Raw genomic sequence first — 22,758 nt, 5'->3', positions numbered from 1 at the left:
AAGTATTTACATGCATTACAAAAATCATTATCCCACTAGTGATCAATCATGCTATCCATATTCCAATCTATGAATCTCCTCAATTTTCTTCCAATCAAAACAGTCGCATCCTTGGATTCATCATTCATCCCGAACTTCTATTATTATTGTTTATAGACTATAGACTACACTCTCTATATTACTATATATTGTCACTAGTATTATTCCATGGTCTATACATGAATGTGGTCGTGTACCAACAAAAATAAAGGGGTCACATAATATTGTGTTGTCTTTTCATGAGCTTTACATAAAATGCCTGGAAATTAATTACTGTATGTCCGAAAGTTTAGCACTGATTGTCTCTTTGATATATAGCCGGTAATTAATTATGATAATAGTAATGAGTTTTAAATGTAATTTCATTTTGAAAACAACCTATACTCTCCATGGAAACACAATCTCATCCCTCAAAGTCTCAAACTACTTGTGTTTTCTTTGCATTACCATCCATTACTACTTGAGAGGGGTGGAAATGGAAAGTTATGAAGAATAAAAGACAATTTGGTAGTTTCTTTCAAAAAAAAAAAAAAAAAAGAACGGACAATTTGGGGTCTTCTTGAGTGATCATGGGAAGAACTTTGATATTTTGTTTCAAATTATTTTAATATTCATTCATTTTTATAACTAGCTATCAACCGAATCGTAAATGACTAAATGTAATGGTAATAGACAAGGGGTGTCCAGCAACAATTTGAAAAATACAAATTGAGACTCCTTTTAAAGTATTTTACACTACAACAAATATTAGTAAATAAAATGTAGTTATAGATGGTACAAAAAGTCAAAAATGTTACATTTATAAAGAAATGACAGAAAATGTGAGTACAAAAACTAATTTCCTTAACAATACGATCTTCTTCAAAACAAAAATGATAATAATTGTTCACTTATAATTTGAGTATATTAAGGAATTGGATCATTAAAAAGAGAAAAGAATCAAATTTAGCAAAATGTAGGGTAGGGCATGATAACATCGTATAGAAACAAGTGGAGAAGATGCTAAAAAAACATGAATGATGGATGGGAAGTGAAAAAGAAAGACATGTAATGAAATGAAATGCAATTTGAAAAGATTGGTCCTTTAATCATGCCATAAAATTCACGGGCTCCTCAATTTCTAACTGAATGTTTACACATTTTCTTTCTATGCTGAAAATATACTGTTCTGTCATTATGATTGGAGACCAAGAAAAATTTTCCTTAGTTATTTATAGCATTATAAATAAGACTACTACTGTATATATGGAGTACTTCATTTGCGTCTCTTTACTAACGTCGCTCCTCATTTGACTATTTTTATAAATTTTGAAAGTAATACATGTAATAAGGCAAATCAAACAAGATTTAAAATGATTATATTTTCTAAATAAAAAAAATATATATTTATTCTTACTTATAAATCATTAAATTAAGGGTTCGTTTGGCATCGCTATGGTTTTTTTTAAAATTTTTTGCTTTTCGAAAGCATATGACACACGTCAAATAAGAATAAAAAAATAGTTCAATATATTACAATCATGATAATTTTGAAATTTAACTAAAAACAAAAAATAATGTCAAACAAGATCTAAGTTAATTATTGAAAGATCGATTGAGATGAGAATATAAATACGGATATACAAGTGAAAGTGTTGTAAGTAAAAAAAGCAAATGAGGTAATTTCATTGTTGTTATGTTATATTACTCGTAATATTGTTATCATTAATATTATCCTGACTAAAAAACAGAACATCCCTTTATTTTGTTGGTTATCAAAGATATGACGACCAAAAAACCGAAAGGAAACGTAAAGAAATTGATGGAACGTACAGGGAATCTTGATTTTGTTAGCAATAGCATGCATTAAATTTTGCATGCACGGAAGGGTGTCTTCATATACGTACAATCCTACAACCCTAAGACATTTGTGAGCCCACACATTCAACTATTTTGGCGATTCATGGATGAATACCTAAAAGATACATACTCTTGAATCAGTGAACGTATTATTCTAGTTTCACGGGGAAGAATCAAGTCTGACCTCCATACAATGGTGGAGTCCCATGACTCCCATCTAAGTTCGAGTCTCATTATTACGTTTAATACATCATAGCTGGATATTGTGGTGGCGTGGATGTTACATATTTACATACATGCTTAGGTAAAAACTATACGTACTTTATCGTGGACAAGTGGTATTTTTTTTTAATCTCATTCATCTCCAGGTTAATGTAAACTAACAAATAATTATAGTTACTCGATGTTGGATCCTTGATTAGGAGAAAGGCTAGCTATAGATTGTTGATAATTTGGGTTAAATATCAATTTTCTTAACAATCGACCTACAAATTTAGATTTAAATTGATCATATAAGTTGTATGTATATTATTTGTATGTTTTTTCAAACGCTGTAGATTATTTGCAAAGACATCAAAATGTAATTTTTATCTGTTATAAAATACTTCATACTTCTACTATATAGAGTATATATATGTGTTAGTGTATGACAGTGATATTAGCTAATCTAAATCATACACTACATTTTCAGTGCGTAGTACTCCATAATTTATGCATACTCCTTTCTTTTTTTTTTTTATTTTTTTTTTATTTTTTTTTTTTGAATTATCTCCAACATTGGAATTACCATTAGAAACATTTATATACTCCGTATTACCACAAAAATCGAGACAAATTTGGGAAAATGGGGGTTTGGAACATTTTCTACAACTCCGTATTACACAAAGTTTAACCCAACAATCTATGATGATCCAAATTCCACAAGACCGTCTTCTAGTAAAGACAAATTGGGCCTCGGTTGCGTACTAGTCAGGTTGTCTTTTGCTTTATTTAGGGTCTATTCTCATTGACTGAACTCAGCTGAACTGAACTGAGTTGAGCTGAACTGAGTTCAGTTCAGTACAGTTCAATTCAGCTCAGTTCAGCTCAGCTCAGCTCAATTCAGTTTAGTTCAATTCAGTTCAGCTCCTAATTTCCTTCTTTTATAAAATATTCAGTTTAGTTCAGTTCAGCTGAGTTCAATGAGAACAGACCCTTACTACCTTTGTTAATTTTTATGTGCAACTTTAGGGTATTATTTGTGAGATATAAAATATTCCAAAGTTGCACATAAAAATTAACGGAGGTAGTAATAAATTAAACAACTTATTTAACAATATTCACTAAATAACTATTAGTATATGACTCTAAGCACTTCTATTAAATGAGTATCAATCAGATCACTTAGTTTTCTTAAAACAATGTCCGATTTAGATCCTTAAAAACTAGGAGGAAAACTCTAACCACTTGAGTTATCTCTCACTTTCAATTCTAACCTTTAAAACCTATTGATTCAAGTGGGTCAAAGTAGCAATAAGCCCTAAAATCATATTTGGAGGAGATCAGCGTGACCAGTAGAAAGGAACAGATGAAAGTAGAAACTTAACCCTAAAATGGACAAAGAAAAGTTGTAAATGAAAGGAAATTTGATAATGTTTATAGAAGTACAAAAACTATTATAATTTGTATTTTTTTACTTGTACTATCCAACCTTGTTCATGAACCTCTTAGCCTTTTTATATGCATAATTCAAGTAATCCTTAAACCTAATCAAATCCAATTCAACATTTTGCTCCTTCAAATAAACCTTACTTAAATCTGCCCACCAATTTTTGTTAGAGGACATTGGATTTGTAAGAATTGGATCAGATTTATTATATTTGTGTACCAAGCTACTCTCCTCAACCCTTATTTTGTACTCCAAATATGTCAAGCCCATTTCCTTAGCGGGTTTTCCGAAACACATTTCTGCAACCCCATCGATCCCTACGGGTACAACTTGAATAAATATCGAACCCGGCCGTAGAAACAAGAAATGGGTCAATGCCGCTCCATGGACCCCCACCATTACATGACTCTCATTCATAAGCCCTTGAGCCTCAAACAATGTATTCTCGGGCTTGGGCTCAAATATGATCACGTTGAAACCCATATTCTCCGCCATGATCTTGACTTCAACTTGGTTCAAGATCACCCGGCCCACCCCACCGGATCGACTAAGCAAGACCAATTTGGGCCGAGTCATTGGAGTTGGAAAATCAGTTTGTTGGGCTTTTCCGTAGGCCTTATTTAAAAAATAATGAAAATCACGAATCGCTGTCGGTTTGGGCATTAATCTTGGGTTGATAGTCATGAACCCATGTGAGAGTAGGCCCAATGAAACAGATTTAAAGCAATGTGTAATAGTCTCATTGTCAAGATTTATAATTGGATAGTTGCTAAATGCACCAAGGAGATCACTATACTTACTAACCCACCAATCACGCGACTTCGCGATCACAAGGACAACATCTTTATTCGACAAAGACATCGATCGTACGGTGATGAAGAGGGGAAGAAATCCATCATTAAAATCATGGAAAAAGTTTCCTGTGTATCCTCCAGCACTGAATACTACTGCTGAAGTGTTGTGTATAACGTTGCATTTTGGGCCTTTTGGGCCAGAAATTAAGGTTACCTCCTTTATTTTAGACATTGTGAAGTTCTCCCATTTTCTTGGGTATGGCCTTATTTTCTGCATAAAATGTCTTGGGCTAGTTGGCCCAATAGCATAAAATGTGGAGGAAATTGGGTCCAAAACATTTGGACCGTTTATTGAACAAAGATCATAATGATAGTGAGACCGGTCACAGCTGATTTGTGATTCAACTTGAAAGAAGGAATGTTGTGGGTCCCTTTCAGTTGGCTTCTCTCTTTTAAGACTTTGATCTACACAAAAAAGTGTTACCGAAATAATAATAATACATTAGATGGATACTAGTCTCTTGATCCAAAAAATGAAACTTCTCATTTTTAACTGATACGATTTAGACCGGACCTACAAATGCTAAATCAAGTAACTCATATATAGTAAATTTACGGCTTGAATTAAGTTGATTCAAACCGAAATAATTGTTTTGTTATGTGCTTATGTCACCTCAATTCTAAAGTCATGTGTAACAACCAGTTTTAAGTTGACTCAAAAAGTGTAGAAAACGTGTAAGAAGTGTTACAAACATCCTCTAAAAAAAACTAAATTCATTTATAACAAGGCAAAAAAGGAAAAAATCAAAGAAAGGAATCCATAGCAAAAGGAAAGAAATCAAGTACCTTGATGTGTTGCCAATGAAGGCGAATTCGAAATGGAAGAGACATGAATGAATCGGGAAGAAGAGTCGCCATGGTAAACGTAAAGCACAAAGAATAGGCTAAATAATAGAACCATCATGAAAGGAACCACCATTGCATTGCATGAACCAGATGAAAATCGCTTCTTCATCATAAAAATCGATGGATTCAATAAAATTAGCGTATCCTATAAGTAAAATGTACTAAACCGCTAGTCGCTAAATAAAAGTGATGAATTTCCGCGATGATTTGTGGATTTGGAGAATGGACAACGGAGGCTTTGAAATTGGAGAGGGGTTTGAAAATTTTTGAGTGTCTCGGGGTTCTTAATTTCCACGATATTTTTTTGTTTTTGAAAGACTCCTAATTTCCACGATTATTTGATGGTAGTTGGTTGCAAGGAGTATTACGGAGTATTTACAATAAGCACGTAACGTTTCCCTTGTACTTTTATACCCCCCCCCCCCCCCCCAAAAAAAAAAAAAGAAAAAAAAAAGAAAAAAGGGGTTGGGAATCCTAATTTGTACTTCGTATTAGTTATTTAGCTCTATGTACTAGACTTTAGCAATTGGGTCATTTTATTAGGCTGGTTTAGGTTAAATTATACTCTGTATTGTTTCATCAAAAAAAAAAAAAAAAAGGTATATTGGATAGTGTCATTTCAATTTAGGTTTAATTTGGTATGTCTACATTTAAATTAGCTATTCAATTCAATTGGATTTTGATTTATATATATGGATTGTCGGGTGCATTGGTTGAGTCGAGCTAGATTGGATTCGGTTTTGAAACTATAGAAAGTAGTATTTCGTATATTGTATTTGTTGTTACAACTAAAGAATAAAATCCCCAATCAAATATAATTGTGTCAAAATAAGTAGAAAACTAGCTTAGCCGAAGATGGGATTTGGTTGAAAAAAAAATGCACTGGAATTTGAATCAGCTAAATATTAATGATTGTGATTTAAGCTTGAATTATCCTTGGCTCGACTCAAAGAAAAGATAAATTCTTATAAGAGACATGTTCAAATATGAGATACTAGTTCAATTAAAACAAATGATATGCAGTGGCGGAGCCATAAATTTTAAACCGGGGGGACAATTAAACATCACATAATTTTGACAAAAATCTATACTTTTACACACAAATAACTAAATAGTTTATGTATTACAACTCAAAAAAATCCAAAATACGGAATACTTAGTCAAAATAATCCAACATTGTATACCAATTCTTCCACTAGAGATATTTGCCTTTGGGTTTGGAAAATTTAAAGAATTCGAACATTAGTTAATATAGCTAATAAATGCAATTGTCATAATCACAACCATAATATTTGGGTTTTTATTTTTTATTTTTTTTGAAGAAAATAATATTGAGGTTTTGTTTAATTTATGCAAAATTATAGTGATAAAAATTACTTAAATAAATATATATACGGAGTGATTGTTTAGAAAATAAATGAAGGAATACTATGTATGTTATACATTAAAATTTAAAAAAAAAATAAAGTCTCTAGCAAGGTTCGAACTCTGCATCCTAAAACTCAAAACCTGATTTTTTTTTTTTTAAAGTGGGGGGACAACTATCCCCCCTTGTACCCTGTTGGCTCCACCACTAATGATATATCATGTGTAAATACTAATTAACACATCACTCTGTTTCCTTTAATATGGATCACTTGGTAAAAATAAATTTATTTAGTTGTCAATATCAAAACTTACCTATTATTTTGAACCTTTTTTTACAAACCGAGATTCAGCTACCCCAATGATATTCTCCCAAAAACAGTTTTTTATTTCGATTAGAGGAGTATGGAAATAAATGATCCTTTTGAGAAAAACCCCCACATTAGCTAGAGAATCCGCTACCATATTACCCTCCCTATAACAGTGAACAAATTTACAACCAAAAGACTAAATTAAACTACGACAAGACTTAAGAATATGCACGCATTCTCCTCCATGATGACCTTTGTCTAAGATGGCTTCAATGAAGGCTTTATTGTCCATTTGAAGTATGAGCTTGGTAATTCCCTTAGTGATGGCCAACTGTAGACCTATTTCAGCAGCCAACTAATCTATCACATTATCATTAAAACTCTCACTTTTTGAATAACACTCATTAGATTAAACCTTACATTTGACTTTTTTTTTAAAAAAAAAAAGAAAAAAAACTACAAAACAGTTGTTATTATTTGTCTTACTACTACAAAAGTGTATAGGAGCTATGTTCAGGTCCTCTGAAAGTCTGGTTGATTCGTAACAGACCTAACCCAAGCCCACTTATGATCCTTGATATTGACCACATTCTTTGTCACAGCCACCTCCTTCACCGGAATGTAAGCATAACATCCGTTCACTCGACCGGCAACGAATCCAGTATACCCTGCCATGGCTCCATGAATTGCTGAGTGTGCTAGCAGTGTGCAATACATGTTATCAGTTGCATTTGCTGGGACCGCGCGTACCATATACGTCGGATCTATATACTTAACAGTAACCAATTCCCCCGGATGATCTCTTTTCCACCAATTATTAAGTTCCGACTTTAGCCACACCCCTACATCTTTGAACACAGGGTTGCCAGACTCGTCTCGCTGCTGCTCCTCCTCAGTTCTAGGTATCAACTCCTGTCCTGCACCCTCAGCCACGACCACCACGGCGTGCTTGTTTTCTTTTAACCGCCTTTCTAGGAACTCGAATAGTCCACCCTTTCCTTCTAAGAAGAACTCATTTTCAGGGATTAAGCAGCAGTCCACATCGCGGCTGCTCAAGGTTGCGTGCAGCGCGATGTGGCCCGTGCTTCGTCCCATCAGCTTGACTAACCCAATGCCATTAACCGCACTCTCGGCCTCTACATGGGCCGCGTTGATTGCTTGTTGAGCGGTTTCAACTGCCGTTTGGAACCCGAATGATTGGTCGATGATTCCGACATCATTGTCCACTGTTTTTGGTATTCCGGCCACCACAACGTTGAGTTTTCGGTGGCAAATCTCCTCATATATCTTGACTGCGCCACGCATGGTGCCATCTCCTCCAATGATGTACACGTGGTTAAACCCGTGATGTTCAATAGAATCAACAATTCTGTTAAATAATAAAGTAGCATAGACATAAGTATGGTCTAAGCCTTAATTTTAGCACATAGATAAGTTTTATAGGCTTTTAAAAGGATAAGCGGTCATCATTATAATTAAAAATACAATTGGTTATGCCATGAACACCTACTATATAAAAGGTACTCCGTATATATTATAATGTAATCCGTAGTACTATTTATACATAAAGATGAAAGTTAAAAATAAAAGATGAATTAGACTTAGAGTAGAAAATAATGTAAGTAAAATATAATGGTACAACTGATTACAAATAAATAAAAAATCGACTTTGTTTAGCTTTAATCTGTCATACAATCTTTATTTATATTTTATATAATTTGTAACGATTAGACACTTTTTTACTCACACTTCATATCAAATCGTTGCATCCACTCACTTAGTCACGTTTTATGTCAAATTGTTACAAATAATATAAAACGGATGTATATACTCCGTTGGTAAAAATCAAAACAGCCCCCTAAGAGCATTCACCACAATGAGCATTTTTCCACTTCCTCATTCTCTCTCTACCCACTTTCTCTCTCCTCTTGTTCATGAGCATTTTGGTGGTCATATTTTTATCCCACCAATGATCAAAAAAATTTCCTCACCATTCTCTCTCCTACTTTTTTCAATACCCCACCAACATTTCTCTCTCTATACACATCACCATATTCATATTTATTATTTTTTGTTTAATGAAGTTACACTAATATAAATTACATTTTTGAACAATTTAAATCTAATTATATTAAACTAATTATGTAAATAATAATTAGTAAAATTATAACGAACAATTAACCGATCAATCAACCACGTAGGAAATTACTCATTTATTTTTAAATTTAAAATATCATAAGAAAGATAGATATTATAAGACTACATAAAATTATAGTCTTACAAATACATTATGTTTTAATTTTTATCGTACGACTACATTTTCTTATTTTAGAAACCATATTAATCAACGACATAACCTAAAAAAATCTTAACGACATTCTAATTGTTTATTCATCATTAGAACCATATTTTTGCCAAATGTGCTCTACTAAATCCGCTTTTAAAGAAACATGAGTTTCTCTATCACGTAGGGAAGTTCTTCTCTGAACATACGTGTCAAAATCAACGTTAGGAGGTCGGCCAACATTGAATTCAAAAGGCTCGTTATTGTTCACTGTGGCACTTGTACTTGGTCTTGAACTTTGTGGCCGATCTTCTTCGTAGTACCTTCTCAAAACTTCGGCTCGAGTGTAGTTTTGTCGTTCATCTTCAACAATCATGTTATGCATAATGATACAAGCTTTCATTATGTCACACAAAATGTCTTCGTCAAACGCAAGTGAGGGTTGTCGTAGTATGGCAAACCTTGCTTGTAAAACTCCGAAAGCTCGTTCAACGTCCTTTCGAGCTGCAGCTTGTTTATCAGCAAATAATTTGTCCTTGTGAAGTTGAGGAAGTGTTATACCTTGAATGAAGGTAGCCCATCTTGGGTAAATACCGTCTGCTAAGTAATAGCCCAAGTTGTATTCATGGCCGTTCACTGAAAAATTAATTGGAGGAGCCCGACCTTGCAGAACATCATCAAATACCGGAGATCGGTAAAGGACATTTAGATCATTACAAGATCCAGGGATTCCAAAGAATGCATGCCAAATCCATAAATCTTGATCTGCAACAGCTTCCAGAATGAGGGTTGCATTCTTACTTCGGCCTGCGTATTGTGCTTTCCAAGCCATAGGACAATTTTTCCACTCCCAATGCATGCCAACATTCTTATCGCAGCGGTGCATTTCTGCAACGGTGATAACCCAAGCCTTCCAGCTGCATTTCTACGCTGCTGGAAGAATTGATCCCCCTCAACCACCTTGTTCATAATCCGACAGAACAAAGGTCGTTGCATTCGAAATCTACGCCGAAATTGTTTGTTGTTGTACACTGAATTATTCGCAAAGTAGTCGTTATACAACTGCATATGCCCCTTTTCCCTATCTCTCCTATCTGTATCCCCTCTAGGCTCTGGGACACTTTCTATTTCAGTCACGGGTTGTGGTTGTGGTTGACGAAGCATCATAGTTGGTAGGTGGTTTGTGACAAATTCGTCAACTAGTTGATCAAATTCCGCATATTGATCAGAATCAGATGAACTAGAGGTTGAGCTAATGGAAAACATTGTATTTCTTTGTTAATTTTGAAAATTTAATTTGGATGAGTTTACTTGTGGACAGATAAATGCACAAGTATATATAACATTGCACTCCTAGACTGGTCAAAAAAATTGAATGACCATTCAACCCAATAATACAAACTACATACTGACACGTTACATGACTACTATTCAAAAAATTGAATCGTCAAAAAATTGAATGATCTTTCAACCCAAATGAGACATGACTACTCAATGCATAATAAGACAAGTATTAAAAATGAGACATTACTACTCAATGCATAATAACACAAGTATTAAGAAGCATTGGATAAAAATACATTGTTTGTTAACAAAATTGTTTGAAATATCGGTAACACTGTCATAATTATGGTGCAATATATTGGTTAAGGAGCATTGTATAAAATTATTATCAGATTTTACGGTTTTATTGTCATAGGGATGGGTGTTATAGTCATATTGTCATAAACAATGACAATTTTTTTCTTAAACAATGAATAAAATTTGTAAGCATACATATTATTCGGATATAAGGTAACATAAGATTGGTAAATGAATACTGAAACAAAATTAAATATGAACTTAGCATAATATTGAAATACAAATTGTATTTAACAAAATACTAAAATACATATTGAACTTAAACTTAACACACCATTGAAATACAACTTAAACTTAACATATTACTAAAATAAACATAAAATTAAAAATACGACCACAATACATATAAACCTAATTGAATCTCCGACCATAGACTAGTTGAAGTAACTCTTCCTTGCATAACTCTTCAGAGGGAGTTAGTGGTGTAGGCTTAGCTAATAGAGATTGTAGCATATCAAAATTCATCTTCTTCTCTGCTAATTCAACTTGTTTTTGCTTTCTCTTTTCCTTTTCCCTATCAAGGTCTAACTTTTGTTGTCGTAGATTTGCCTCCTTTTCTCTAACTTCAGTACATGCCTTCATTTGTTCACCAATGTCGAAAAATGCACTCTCAGAAACCACTGCTTTGCCCTTGTTACGCTTGGCCTTTGTTTTTTTCACACCGTCAGGTCGTGGTAGACCTCCTGAAGAATATCCATGAGTAGAGATTTCACCTTCAGCCCTGGACCTTTTCCCACTTCCACTACTATCTTCTTCATCATCTGGCCCACATGCCTTTCTTTCCTCCTTCGATAAACCCCATCTAAGCTTTGTCCTCCACTTTGGGTCTTTGTTAACCATTTCAACACCATGGGGAAAAGCAAAATTATGTTGGGGATTAGTGGAGATATAAAACAACTTAGATGCATTTTTAATTCGGTCAGCTTCGTTATAACCACTTCCACTTTCTGGAAGTTTACCAGCTTCCTCATAGCAAGAACTCCACTGTAGCAAATCAGCTGCCATTCTTCTCCAATGTGTCTCCAAACTCTTCATCGGTCTTGGCGGTAATATATGAGGCTTCTCTGCTTGAGCTAGACTATAAGCCGCATGTACTTTTCGCCACAGCTCAGATGCTTTTTGGCTCGTGCCAACAAGTGCATCTTCACTTAATTTTAAATACAGCCCAATTAGAGCTTCATCCTCTGCAACTGACCAAATGCGACTCGCCTTAGCAAGTGGTTGGTTGGTCGGAATTCTAGGATGTGGTGCAGGGTATTGAGGTGTCTCCGGAACATTTTCTTCTTGGCTCTCATCGTATTGAGAGTTGCTACCTTCATAAGCAGGAGATCTTTGTTGATCATAATAAGCGTTTTCAGTAGGATTTGCTTGAGGTGTTTGTTGATCATAGTAAGTGTTTTCAGTAGAAAATTGTGAAGGTGTTTGTTGTTGTGAAGGATTTTGCAAAGATGTATTTCCTAATCTTTGTAGGAAAACTTGAAAATTGGGATTGGTTATAAAATCGTCACCCAAATCAGAAAAATGTTGAGACATTTGAGAGAAATTAGGGTTGTTGGGATCCATTAGAACAAAATAGCAACAATAATTAGTATAAAAATAGTAACACGGATTTTTAAATAATAATTATCGAAACAGCAATAAAAAATATGATAGAGCAATCAAATAAAAAATTTATTTTTTAAAAATACAAATTACTAATAATAATAATAATAATAATAATAATAATAATAATAATAATAATAATAATAATAATAATAATAATAATAATAATAATAATAATAATAATAATAATAATGAATAATACTTATAATAATAATTGTTTAGTAGAATTGAGAGAAAATGAAATATAGAGAATTTTTGTGATTTTTGAAAGTATATCAAAATATATCAAAATGGATCTCTATTTATAGAGAAAATAATTTTATGACCGTTGGTAATTTTTTTTTTTTTAAAAAAATTGATTTACATTACAAAAACTTGTCTTTTAAATTATAACCGTTGTTGCAACGGATACAATTTTCTGATTGGCTTTTACCACTCACCCGGACGCGTGTCAGCTTTCCATTTGCTGATCTGACACGCCCATGTCAGCATGTATTACAATTTTTTTTTTACTTCCTACCCCTCAAAACGATGTGTTTTGATAGTGGGTTCTTCTTTGACCCACCCAAAACACATCATTTTGGAGGTGGACAAAGTAAAAAAAACAGCTGCTGGTTTTCTTTGGTGTGGGGCCCGTATGTTACTGTTCATACTTTTTTTTGCTCATAGGATGAGCAAATTACGTTTTGCTCATGAGCTAATTTCTAAATGCTCACTGATGTAGTTCATTTTTTTTGCTTTTTGCTCATAAAATTTGCTCATGAGCATTTTTTTGCTCATTGTGGTGAATGCTCTAATATCTTCTAAGGCGGTGCCACCTTTTATTTCATGAGGGAGAGCGGCTAGTATAATGTTTATGAATTATGATACAACCAGCCATACCATGCAACCAGCCATACCATGTAAATACAGTGTAAATAGAAAGACCATGGTTAATAAGGACTAAAGAAAAAAAGAGCAATAATCATGCAACCAATTGTACAATAAAATCGTAATCAGTTTCTGAATCTTACCTACAAAGATCAAAACCGCCTCTAGAAGTTTCTAGAGCGGTGCCACCCTGCTTATGCCAATTATGAACCATCTTTGAAGTAAGAAGAACAGGGTCACATGAATAAAACCCCCTGTACCCAGAACATATACCGAAGATCTGATGGACGCCATAAAAGTCCGACAAACCAACAACAAGCTCCCGGATGACAGTATTAAGTCCAGGACATAGACCTCCACACGTAACTATAGCAGCCTTGACATCATCAGGGTCAAAGTAGACCACCTTGGAAGGCCCTGCGCGGTGGTACGCTAAGCCGTAGCCGTGTTGATTGGTGTCGGAGAGGTCGTACAGGATCTGTTTGAGGAGGATGTCTGAGGATGGGGAGATGTAAAAGCCTTGAGTAGGGTGGTAGTTTGGGTTGTTTTGAAGTGGGTTAGTGACTGTTTTTAATTGGGAAATTGGTATGTAATCTCTTAGATGAGGTACTTTCTTGAGTTTAATTCCGGATAATGATAGTTTTTCCAATGAAATAATTTCCTCATTCTCTCCGCCTTCATTTCCTACATCTTTTTTCTTATCCTCTGCCATTTTCCTTTTCTCAAAATTACTAGAAAGTTTTCATGTTTCCTATATATCTGTATTATTTTTGGTGGAAATGGATTTTAGCGGTGCGGCTAATAGCCTAATAGTGTAATAGTACTAAAATATGTGCGTAGTTTAAGTCTTCATTAATCTAATATATATATATAAAAAGGTAGTTTTTTCCCGAGGTTTTAGAGAGTCACGTAGAATTTAATTTTTTTTAGCGCGCTTTGTAACATTACAAATTTTAATTGCAGCCAACTAATTAAATAAGAGATTATTTATTTCTTTAAAATAATTAATTTTTTAAAAAAAAGCAAAATTGGCGATTGATATTTTTAAGTTTAAATTAATAAAATATTAGAATTTTCATCTAAATATTTAACAAATTTTAGCACATAAATACAACAACAAAAAAAAATTCAAATAAACCGTGCATCGCACGGGCTTCATCTAGTTATTTATTAAAGAGTACCTCACATCTAATACTCTATCGGTCTTTAGTTTTTGTTTTTAATGTTTAGATGGTAATTATATTATGAAAGAAGTCAAAGAAAATACTAAATTTATATATTACTCTCTCAATCCTTTTATTAAGTGCTTTATTTATCAAATATTACAGGTGTTAATACAATGAAAGAAATATACAAATAGGTAGGTATTTTATTTTGGGAAACTCAATTAGAAAAATAGGGATGAAATCATGAAATAAGGTTTATGTAAAATTTAAACTAAATGCATAGGGCTTGTTTGGCATCATTTTTGGTTTTCAGTTTTCTGTTTTTTTCAAAACTAAAAACCAAAAACAGGAAACAAGAAAAAGGTGTTTCCACTTTTTTGTTGCCAGTTTTCAAAAATATTATGATTTTAATAAGTTTATATAATTTTTGATTCATTATGTGGCATATATCATATACTTTCATATAACAAAAAACCAAAAAATAGAAAAACATAGCAATGTCAAACGAACCCATAGTTATTACTCTGTATTAGCTTTGATTGGTATCAAGTTGTCAACTTTGCATTTTGAAATATAGAACATTACTAATTTCAAATGATATAACGCGGGGGTGTTTTGGGATAAAAACGAACTAAAGTTTGAAGCCTTTTTATGTGCGTGTGTTTGCATGATAGAAAGAGGAGGATTTAGGCCCGGTTTAGTTCGTCTTATATTTGCTTATCTGAACTTATCTGATCTGGTTTGATCTGAATGTTACATTTGACTAAACTTTTACCTTAAATATACGATAATCTATACGGAAAATATATATCAAATGAGGACTTGTTAGATTCGTAATAATGTGCACTTTATTATTATGTGATTTTCAGAATTTTTATTCATTACGAAATTAAAGTTATTTAGCATAAAAAGCTGCACATAAAACGATGATCTGGTTTGAACTTATTTTTTCTAATCTGATCTGATCTGAACTTATTTTTTTCTGAAATAAGTAAAAATAAGGTGAACTAAACAAGGCCCTGACTTTGTTTATTGGGAAAAGAGCTTTTTGGAGAGGTTTTAGTTTATTGGGGCCTATTAGAGGATTGGCCATTTTGAACTTATTTTAATTATTAAATTTTTTTTTTTAAGGTGACGAGAATAAAGTCATAGACTTGAAACTTATTTTCTTAAGAAGAGGTGAACACACCCAAGGTCATATAATATTCGCTACTCCGTATCAAATTATGTTAGGATGATTAATGTTAAGTAAAGATGTACCTAAGTTGTAGTAAATTATAGTACTTGATTAAGGAAGGCAGTAAAAAACTTCATAGAAATCTATATTAGTACTTCTTATGACAAGAATTATGTCTCATCCAGATTTTAGGCGGTTAGACATGGTTGGGACTGAAGCATGCCATAATTCCCAAAGGCCGATGTGCTCACAAAGTCACAACTATAGTTTAGGTGTTTTTTTTTTTGATCGATCAAACCCTCCAATTTTACTTGGTGTGATGACTGTGATCGACATAATCCCGCAATTTCCTTGTACCCTCGTAGCAGCATGCACATGGTATGCTCCATTGCTCCATGGTACTTAAGGATTATATTACACTAATTGACCTAATTGTTTGAACTACCTTAACAATCAAGTTTGGTTTCACCCCTATTCAGTCTGAACTATAGTCATCAAGATATAATGGGATCATTGGAGTGGATTTACTTAGGGTATTGCTAAAATTTTGCTGGATTTTTATGAAGTGTGTAAGTAATTATACTGTATAATTATTTTCAAAATACCTTGACATAACTTAAATTACTGTTTCTGAATTATATGGAGTACTCAATATGCAGTAAACCTGGCTAACCCAGACCCGATGACCCGACCCGAATGACCCGACCCATGGCCCGAAATCGACCCGAACTAGTGATCCGAAATTGACCCAAAACCCCAATCAACCCGACCCGACCCATACCCGACCCGAAGTGGAACTAATCCGACTTTGACCCGAAACCCGAAACGACCCGACCCGAAGTTGACCCGACCTTTAAATTTGAATTAATTGACCCAAATAGCCTCGAAACCCAAAGTCACCCGAACCAAAATTATCTTATACCTGAAATGACCAGAATCTATTTAAGCTAAAGACTTGACCTTAGCAAACCGAAATAGAAAAAAACCGTTATCAAATTGACTTAATTTTTTGTATTAATCTGTAATGTGTAACCCAATGCATCACCCAAAGTTGACCCAAAAATTGACCCGACTCGAAAATTGACCTAACCCGAACTGACCCAACCCGAAGTGTTGACCCGATACCCGACCCGACCTGATATGCAGTCGACCCGAAATCAACCCGAAACCCAAAATGACCCAACCCGAAATGACCCGACCCGAATGACCCGTTTGTCAGTTCTTATGCAGTATCAATTAATTTATCCAATTTCTCTAGTACCAATCTCTCAACAACGAAAGACGTTGCAATTAAAAATACGGAGGAAGTAGCGATAAGCCTATGATGATATTGTTAGTGCATGCATGTGAAGAATGGACGAGCAAGTGTATTGTCAAAGTGGCATGGGGTTAAAATGCAAACACATGTAAGTAGTTGGGTCAATATAATCCCAAAGCAATTAACACATTAAAGTAAGAATCTTCCAGAATAGAGTGAGGTGGGGAGAGAAAGGAGGAGGAAACAAGTGGAATACAGAAGGTGATGATACCCAAAAATTAACTAATACTAGAACAACAACATTACATAAATGTTAGAGCAAATCACATGCTACTCATTTATATGCTAATTACATCCCCCTTTTCTGTTAATTAGATGTTGTGTAACTGCCGAATCTCTTCTTTCTTGTCAGTTGTCACCTTTGGACATTTTCCACAAGTCACGCCACTTCTTAAGTTAAATACATTATTAGTTGAATTGAGTAATTAATCTACATTTAAGTTTAGTCTTACTACTCTTATACAAGTACTAATCTTTGTCTTTCAATTTTACTCTGACACATTAATCAATTTAACTCTATATTATTAATAGAAAATATGATAACTAAGCTAGAAACTCATTCCCGCAATGAATCTAATGTATCTCAATCAACAAGCATTGTAAATGTAGAATCCTATCAAGCTGTTAGCTTGTACTCCCTCCGTTTCATAATATTAGTCTCATATACTATTTTGGGCATTTCAAAAAGATATATCCATATTGAATATATTTCACTTATAACTTGATATTTTTGGAATTAATAAGTTGTGGATTGATAACATCACTCTAATTAAGGAAATCTTTACCTTAAATTATGCAATTATGACTTGTGATTTCCTAATAAAAAATTTTAAAAGTTAAATAAGGTAAACTAATTATGAATTATATTGTACTTTAATGTTAGATTCCAAATATATTTCTTTTCTTATTTTATATGATTGATTCCATATGTGACTAACATTATGAAACGGAGGAAGTAATATTTTAAGAGACTTGTGGGATATTTAATGTACTCCGTAATAAGTTTCAAGGCTACTCGTAATTAATATGGTTTAATCAGGTATAGTCATATTCAATCGAGTGTACATTAAACATAAAAATTAAGGGTAATTAGGTTTGATAAGTTAAGTTAATGTGAAGAACTCAAGAACATAGCCTAACTTAGATCAACCCTTGTGGGCTAAACCTTTTTCTTCTAAAAAGGGGAAGTGGACAGATAATTAAGGAAAACAAAAATCTTTAATTTACAATATAGTTTTAACATGATTCTCATTTGACTATCAAAAAATTTAGTTTCCTAATATTTTGCATTTATATGAAATAATTCAAAATTACCTTTTTATTTGGTTATTTCTAATTGGCTTTAATTTCTTATTATATTTATTATTTCTCTAGAACATATGACACTAGAGTAATAAGGTGAGTTTTCCACCATCTCCACCAAACTACGAGCTCCCAATATACTATGAGAGTACGAGAATTATGTCTACAAGAAATGAGATGTAAAGTGTACTCTTACAATAATAATGTCCATGCATACAACCTAACATGTAATCAAGTTCAATACAAATGAAAAAACACACACAAAAAAAATTGTATTAAAAAAATGCATTAAAAAAAAAAATCACCACTCACACAACAAAAGAAAGTGATCGATAGAACTGTCACTATTAATTTATTAAAAAACAACCACCTAACACACCCCAAAATAAAGCACCAAAAGTGGACCAATTTCCACTTATTACGACTCTAATAACTCTCTAAGCAAGTTTGATACTTAAGCACAACTCTACTCTTTTCACACTTCCTCTGTTTTCTCCCCTGTTTTTCATCATTTCTCTCTTCAATTTTTTATTTTTGGAGAATACTCCATTATCATTGCCTTCTCTATTCGTACCTTCAAAGAAAAGGCGAAAAGCTATTAACATATTATCGTTGAGACGCGGATCAGCTATATAATCATCCATATCATCTTCAAAGCTAGAAGTTAAACTAGTTTGTACATATATAGACTACATTGCATACACATTTTTATCTGGTAATGTATAATTATTTTCTGTATTTGTATTTAATTTGTCTATATATATTATTTATTGATTCGTGTATGTTATTAAATAGAACATAATTATATACAAGTATATGCTAACTTTTTTACAGATTGCAAAGTAGGCACCGACAAGTAGGAAAGGAGTAAGAATGAAGTTAAAGGAGGAGAGATTATGCAGGATTGTTATCTTATTCTTTGCATTCCAATTATGTCTCATGTTCATCATCAGAACTTCTAGCCCTCTTCAAGGTAACTACTTGCTAAGCTAATGTTACTACATCCGTGCTCCAAATTAATTGTCACGTTCATAATGTATTAATGTTACAGTAATTGCTCCGTGTGCTTTTTTACTGTAACAAATCTATTGTCCAAAATGTTTACTTGATCATGTCCTGATGTCCATCCCCCCCAATTTGTGTACAATTTTGTTTTTTACTTGGATATCTATTTCTTTTGTGCTTGAAAATTGGGGGTTAATGTTAATCGGGTGACTATACAAATATTTCATCCGTTTTAAAAAAAATTACAACACTTAGGGCCTGTTCTCTTACGTTGAAATTCAGTTCAGTTCAGTTCAGCTGAGTTCAGTTCAGCTCAATTCAGTCCAGTTCAGTTTAGTTCAGTTCAGTTCAGTTCAGCTCCTAATTTCCTTCTCTTATAAAATATTCATTTCAGTTCAGTTCAGTTCAGCTGAGTTCAGTTCAGCTCAGTTCAGCTCAGTTCAGTTCAGCTGAGTTCAGTCAATGAGAACATGCCCTTAGAGCTTTTTAATCAAAGCGTGAGCAATTTTATTTGAAAATGAGAAAATTTTATTTGGTCGAACTTTCATTCTTGATTCTTCTACAAGTCTCTTGGTGGCCGGAGCAATTTTAGAAAATGTCGGCACCTTTATTTTTTTTGTAATCCTCGTAAGAGCATGTAATTATTTTATTTCTCCATACTAATTATTTTTTGTGTTTAATTTACTTTTTGTTTTCCTCCGTTTTTGTAAAAATGTTGTTCACTTTTCCCTTATCTACTTTAAGGCAACTTTATAAGAGCGAGGATCCCTTACCCTTTCAGCCTTTCCATTCTCATGTATAGTACATTCTTTAATTTACACCAAGAAAATTATGGCCTATTTTGGGCACTTAGCCTACTAATTATAGCATCAGGTTAACCTATGTGGAGTTTCGAGCCTCTATATTCAATTCTTCATACTAGTACTTTAAATGAATATTACTTGGCGTTTGGAAATATAACATCGATGCATCACTATTTTATTTAGCCCCTTTCTGAATTTTTATGCCGCATATTGCTGTAATGCTGTTAACTAACATTTTCCTTAGCTTGTGCTTTATGCTTTAATTTTAAGACTAATTACTTCTTTGTTTCTTTCCAGATCACAAAACATGGAGATCAACAAAGGTAATGAGGAGCCTATCATCATTGCCAATATCTAAATTGCCCGTCCAACATGATGCTAATAATAAGCTGAGTTCAAAGATGTCATTGACGTCTAGCCGGCATTTGTCGAGCAATCCAAACCTTATCGAACCATCCATCCATTGTGATCGATCCCATCGACTTTACGATTGGTGTCATCTTACAAGTCCTACCATATTAGAGCCAAAACGAGCTACATTCTCTAGTAGATCATCGACTCCCTCAATGAACCAGCCAATAGTCGAAAAAGTCCGGCCTTACCCCCGTAAAACGGACATTTACTCCATGTCTAACATACGTGAAATCACCTTAACCACAAAACTATCAGACTCTCCTTGTACAATTGTACATGACACCCCGGCTTTAGTGTTAAGCATTGGTGGCTATACCGGCAATTTCTTCCATGATTTTAACGACGGTTTTGTACCACTTTTTATCACTATTAACACCCTATTTCCTGATCAAGAAGTTACCCTAGTCATAACCAATTATACTGAATGGTGGTATGGTAAATATGAGGCCATACTTCCTCAATTTTCGAGCCGTCCTATAATCAACCTTGACAATCAAACTGTCTCACATTGTTTCCCATCTGTTGTAGTTGGGCTCATAACTCATGGACCCATGACTATTAACCCTAATCTAATACCTCATCGAAAGAGCTTCATCGATTTCCATGCCTTGCTCGAGGAAGGATATCGAAAATGCCTAGTGTGGCCTCCCCCCAAGATCAAAAGCAAGCCAAGGCTCGTGTTGGTGAGTCGAGCAGGGGCAGTTGGACGTGTCATACTAAACCAAGACAATGTTATAAAGGCAGCCCAAGAGGAAGGCTTCGATGTTGTAATATTCGAGCCATCAGCGTACACTTATCTATGCGATGTATATAGGTTAATCAATGGTAGTCACGCGATCATGGGAGTACACGGAGCTGCCCTAACACACTCCCTCTTCCTACAGCCTGGTGCCGCGTTCATTCAAGTTGTTCCCCTAGGAGGCGATTGGTTAGCGAGGACTTACTTTCGGAATCTAGCTAAAGGAATGAAATTAGAGTACATGGAATACAAAGTTGAGCCAGAGGAAAGTAATTTGGTTGAAAAATATGGTAAGGATCATATTATGATTAGAGACCCAAATTCCATCACACGTACAAATTGGTCTGCGTTACATAACATATACTTGAGAAGCCAAGATGTACGACTCGACATAGGAAGATTCAGGTCATGTTTGAAGATTGCTTATGCTAAGGCCAAGAGATTAATGGAGCATCAAGGTTTGCACGTTAAACGTCGCCCTAAAATCAAGAAATTCATTAGGCCTCCGGTGTTTAGTTATACTTATGGTGTTATTAGCTAGGCTAATTTTGGTTACATGTATGTATGTATAAGTTATACGAAGTATGTTATAAGCCATATAAAGGTACGAAGCTAAAGATCGTAGGTTTAAAGACATTCATTCATTTAGCTTTTGAATTTGATGAATGACAGAGATTTTGTAGTGTTGCTGGAAAGTCAACTGTCGTCTCACTTTTAGAGAGATAAGATTTGGATGTATCCTTCACATGCATTTTTATGTATATACGATTAACACGAATAGTTAACCATACGTACTAAAAACAATGTTAGTGATGCCAAACGAACCCTTAGTTGCTCGTTAAGTCATTTAATTTTTAGTTGAGTTTCCCAAGGTTAGTGAAACAATGTTGAAATTATAGCCCACTATACACAATGTTGGCCTGGAAATACATGGAACTAGGCTGGGATGGCAATTAAATTTAAGTCCAACTCAAATCCGACCAATCTGGTAAAATAAAATCTGAATTTGAGTCTTAAAAAAAGTCTAATTTGGAATAAGAGCTGGACTTGGATATGGACTTTGGTTCAGATCCGGCCCAAATCCAAGATCAATGGTTATGGACTTATGGTGACTAACTATATTGAATTGTGTGTTATTTTAAGTTTATTTTTTGGATTGTAATTTGTAAATAAATAGCTTAACTATTTAATGTTGCTTTTATGATGGGATTTTAAAAAATTTATTACTCCGTATAAGGAATTGTGGAGGTCTTTACATCTACTAAAGAAGTATAGACTTTCTTGTCCAAAAAAAAAAAAAAAAAAAAAAAAAAAAAAAGAGGAGGTATAGACTTTGCATTGACAATAAAATTATAGATAAAAATATTTAATTCCTAAAATAGAGAAATAAAAAATTAACTATACCGAATGCATGTCGTGATGATCTCATTTTGTCATGTTATGTATACCAATTTAGGGAAAATATATTAAATGCTTGCAGTTTAGCAAAATCTCTATGATTTACAGTAGTTATTTAGCACAATTAAGGCAATTTA

The 22,758-nt window shown here is 33.7% G+C and overlaps 1 protein-coding gene and 2 pseudogenes across 1 annotated transcript; 1 reads left to right on the top strand and 2 right to left on the bottom strand.

The window, feature by feature from the left end:
- Nucleotides 1-3,559: 3,559 nt before the first annotated feature.
- LOC145600860 (xylan glycosyltransferase MUCI21 pseudogene) lies at nt 3,560-5,335 on the bottom strand (annotated as a pseudogene).
- Nucleotides 5,336-7,061: 1,726 nt separating this feature from the next.
- On the bottom strand, nt 7,062-14,011 carry LOC145600859 (ATP-dependent 6-phosphofructokinase 2 pseudogene; annotated as a pseudogene).
- A 4,687-nt stretch (nt 14,012-18,698) lies between these two features.
- Nucleotides 18,699-21,970, top strand: LOC145602747 (xylan glycosyltransferase MUCI21-like). Its single transcript, XM_081658912.1, has 3 exons — nt 18,699-18,977; nt 19,097-19,235; nt 20,368-21,970. Exons 2-3 carry the CDS (start codon nt 19,136-19,138, stop codon nt 21,762-21,764), a joined length of 1,497 nt encoding a protein of 498 aa, XP_081515038.1. The 5' UTR covers nt 18,699-18,977; nt 19,097-19,135; the 3' UTR covers nt 21,765-21,970.
- The last annotated feature ends 788 nt before the right edge of the window (nt 21,971-22,758 follow it).

The sequence above is a fragment of the Chenopodium album genome, chromosome 21 (assembly GCF_948465745.1).
Source record: "Chenopodium album chromosome 21, dcCheAlbu1.1, whole genome shotgun sequence".
NCBI lineage: Eukaryota > Viridiplantae > Streptophyta > Magnoliopsida > Caryophyllales > Amaranthaceae > Chenopodium > Chenopodium album.
The sequence above is the reverse complement of the archived record's forward strand: the minus strand, read 5'-3'. Positions and strand labels throughout refer to the sequence as shown.

What these genes read in the sequence shown, in the direction of transcription:
- LOC145602747 (XM_081658912.1), top strand. Translation starts at nt 19,136, where the DNA reads ATGAAGTTAAAGGAGGAGAGATTATGCAGGATTGTTATCTTATTCTTT. An exon ending in AACTTCTAGCCCTCTTCAAG is followed by an intron (nt 19,236 to 20,367) that starts GTAACTACTTGC and finishes GTTTCTTTCCAG; the next exon opens with ATCACAAAACATGGAGATCA.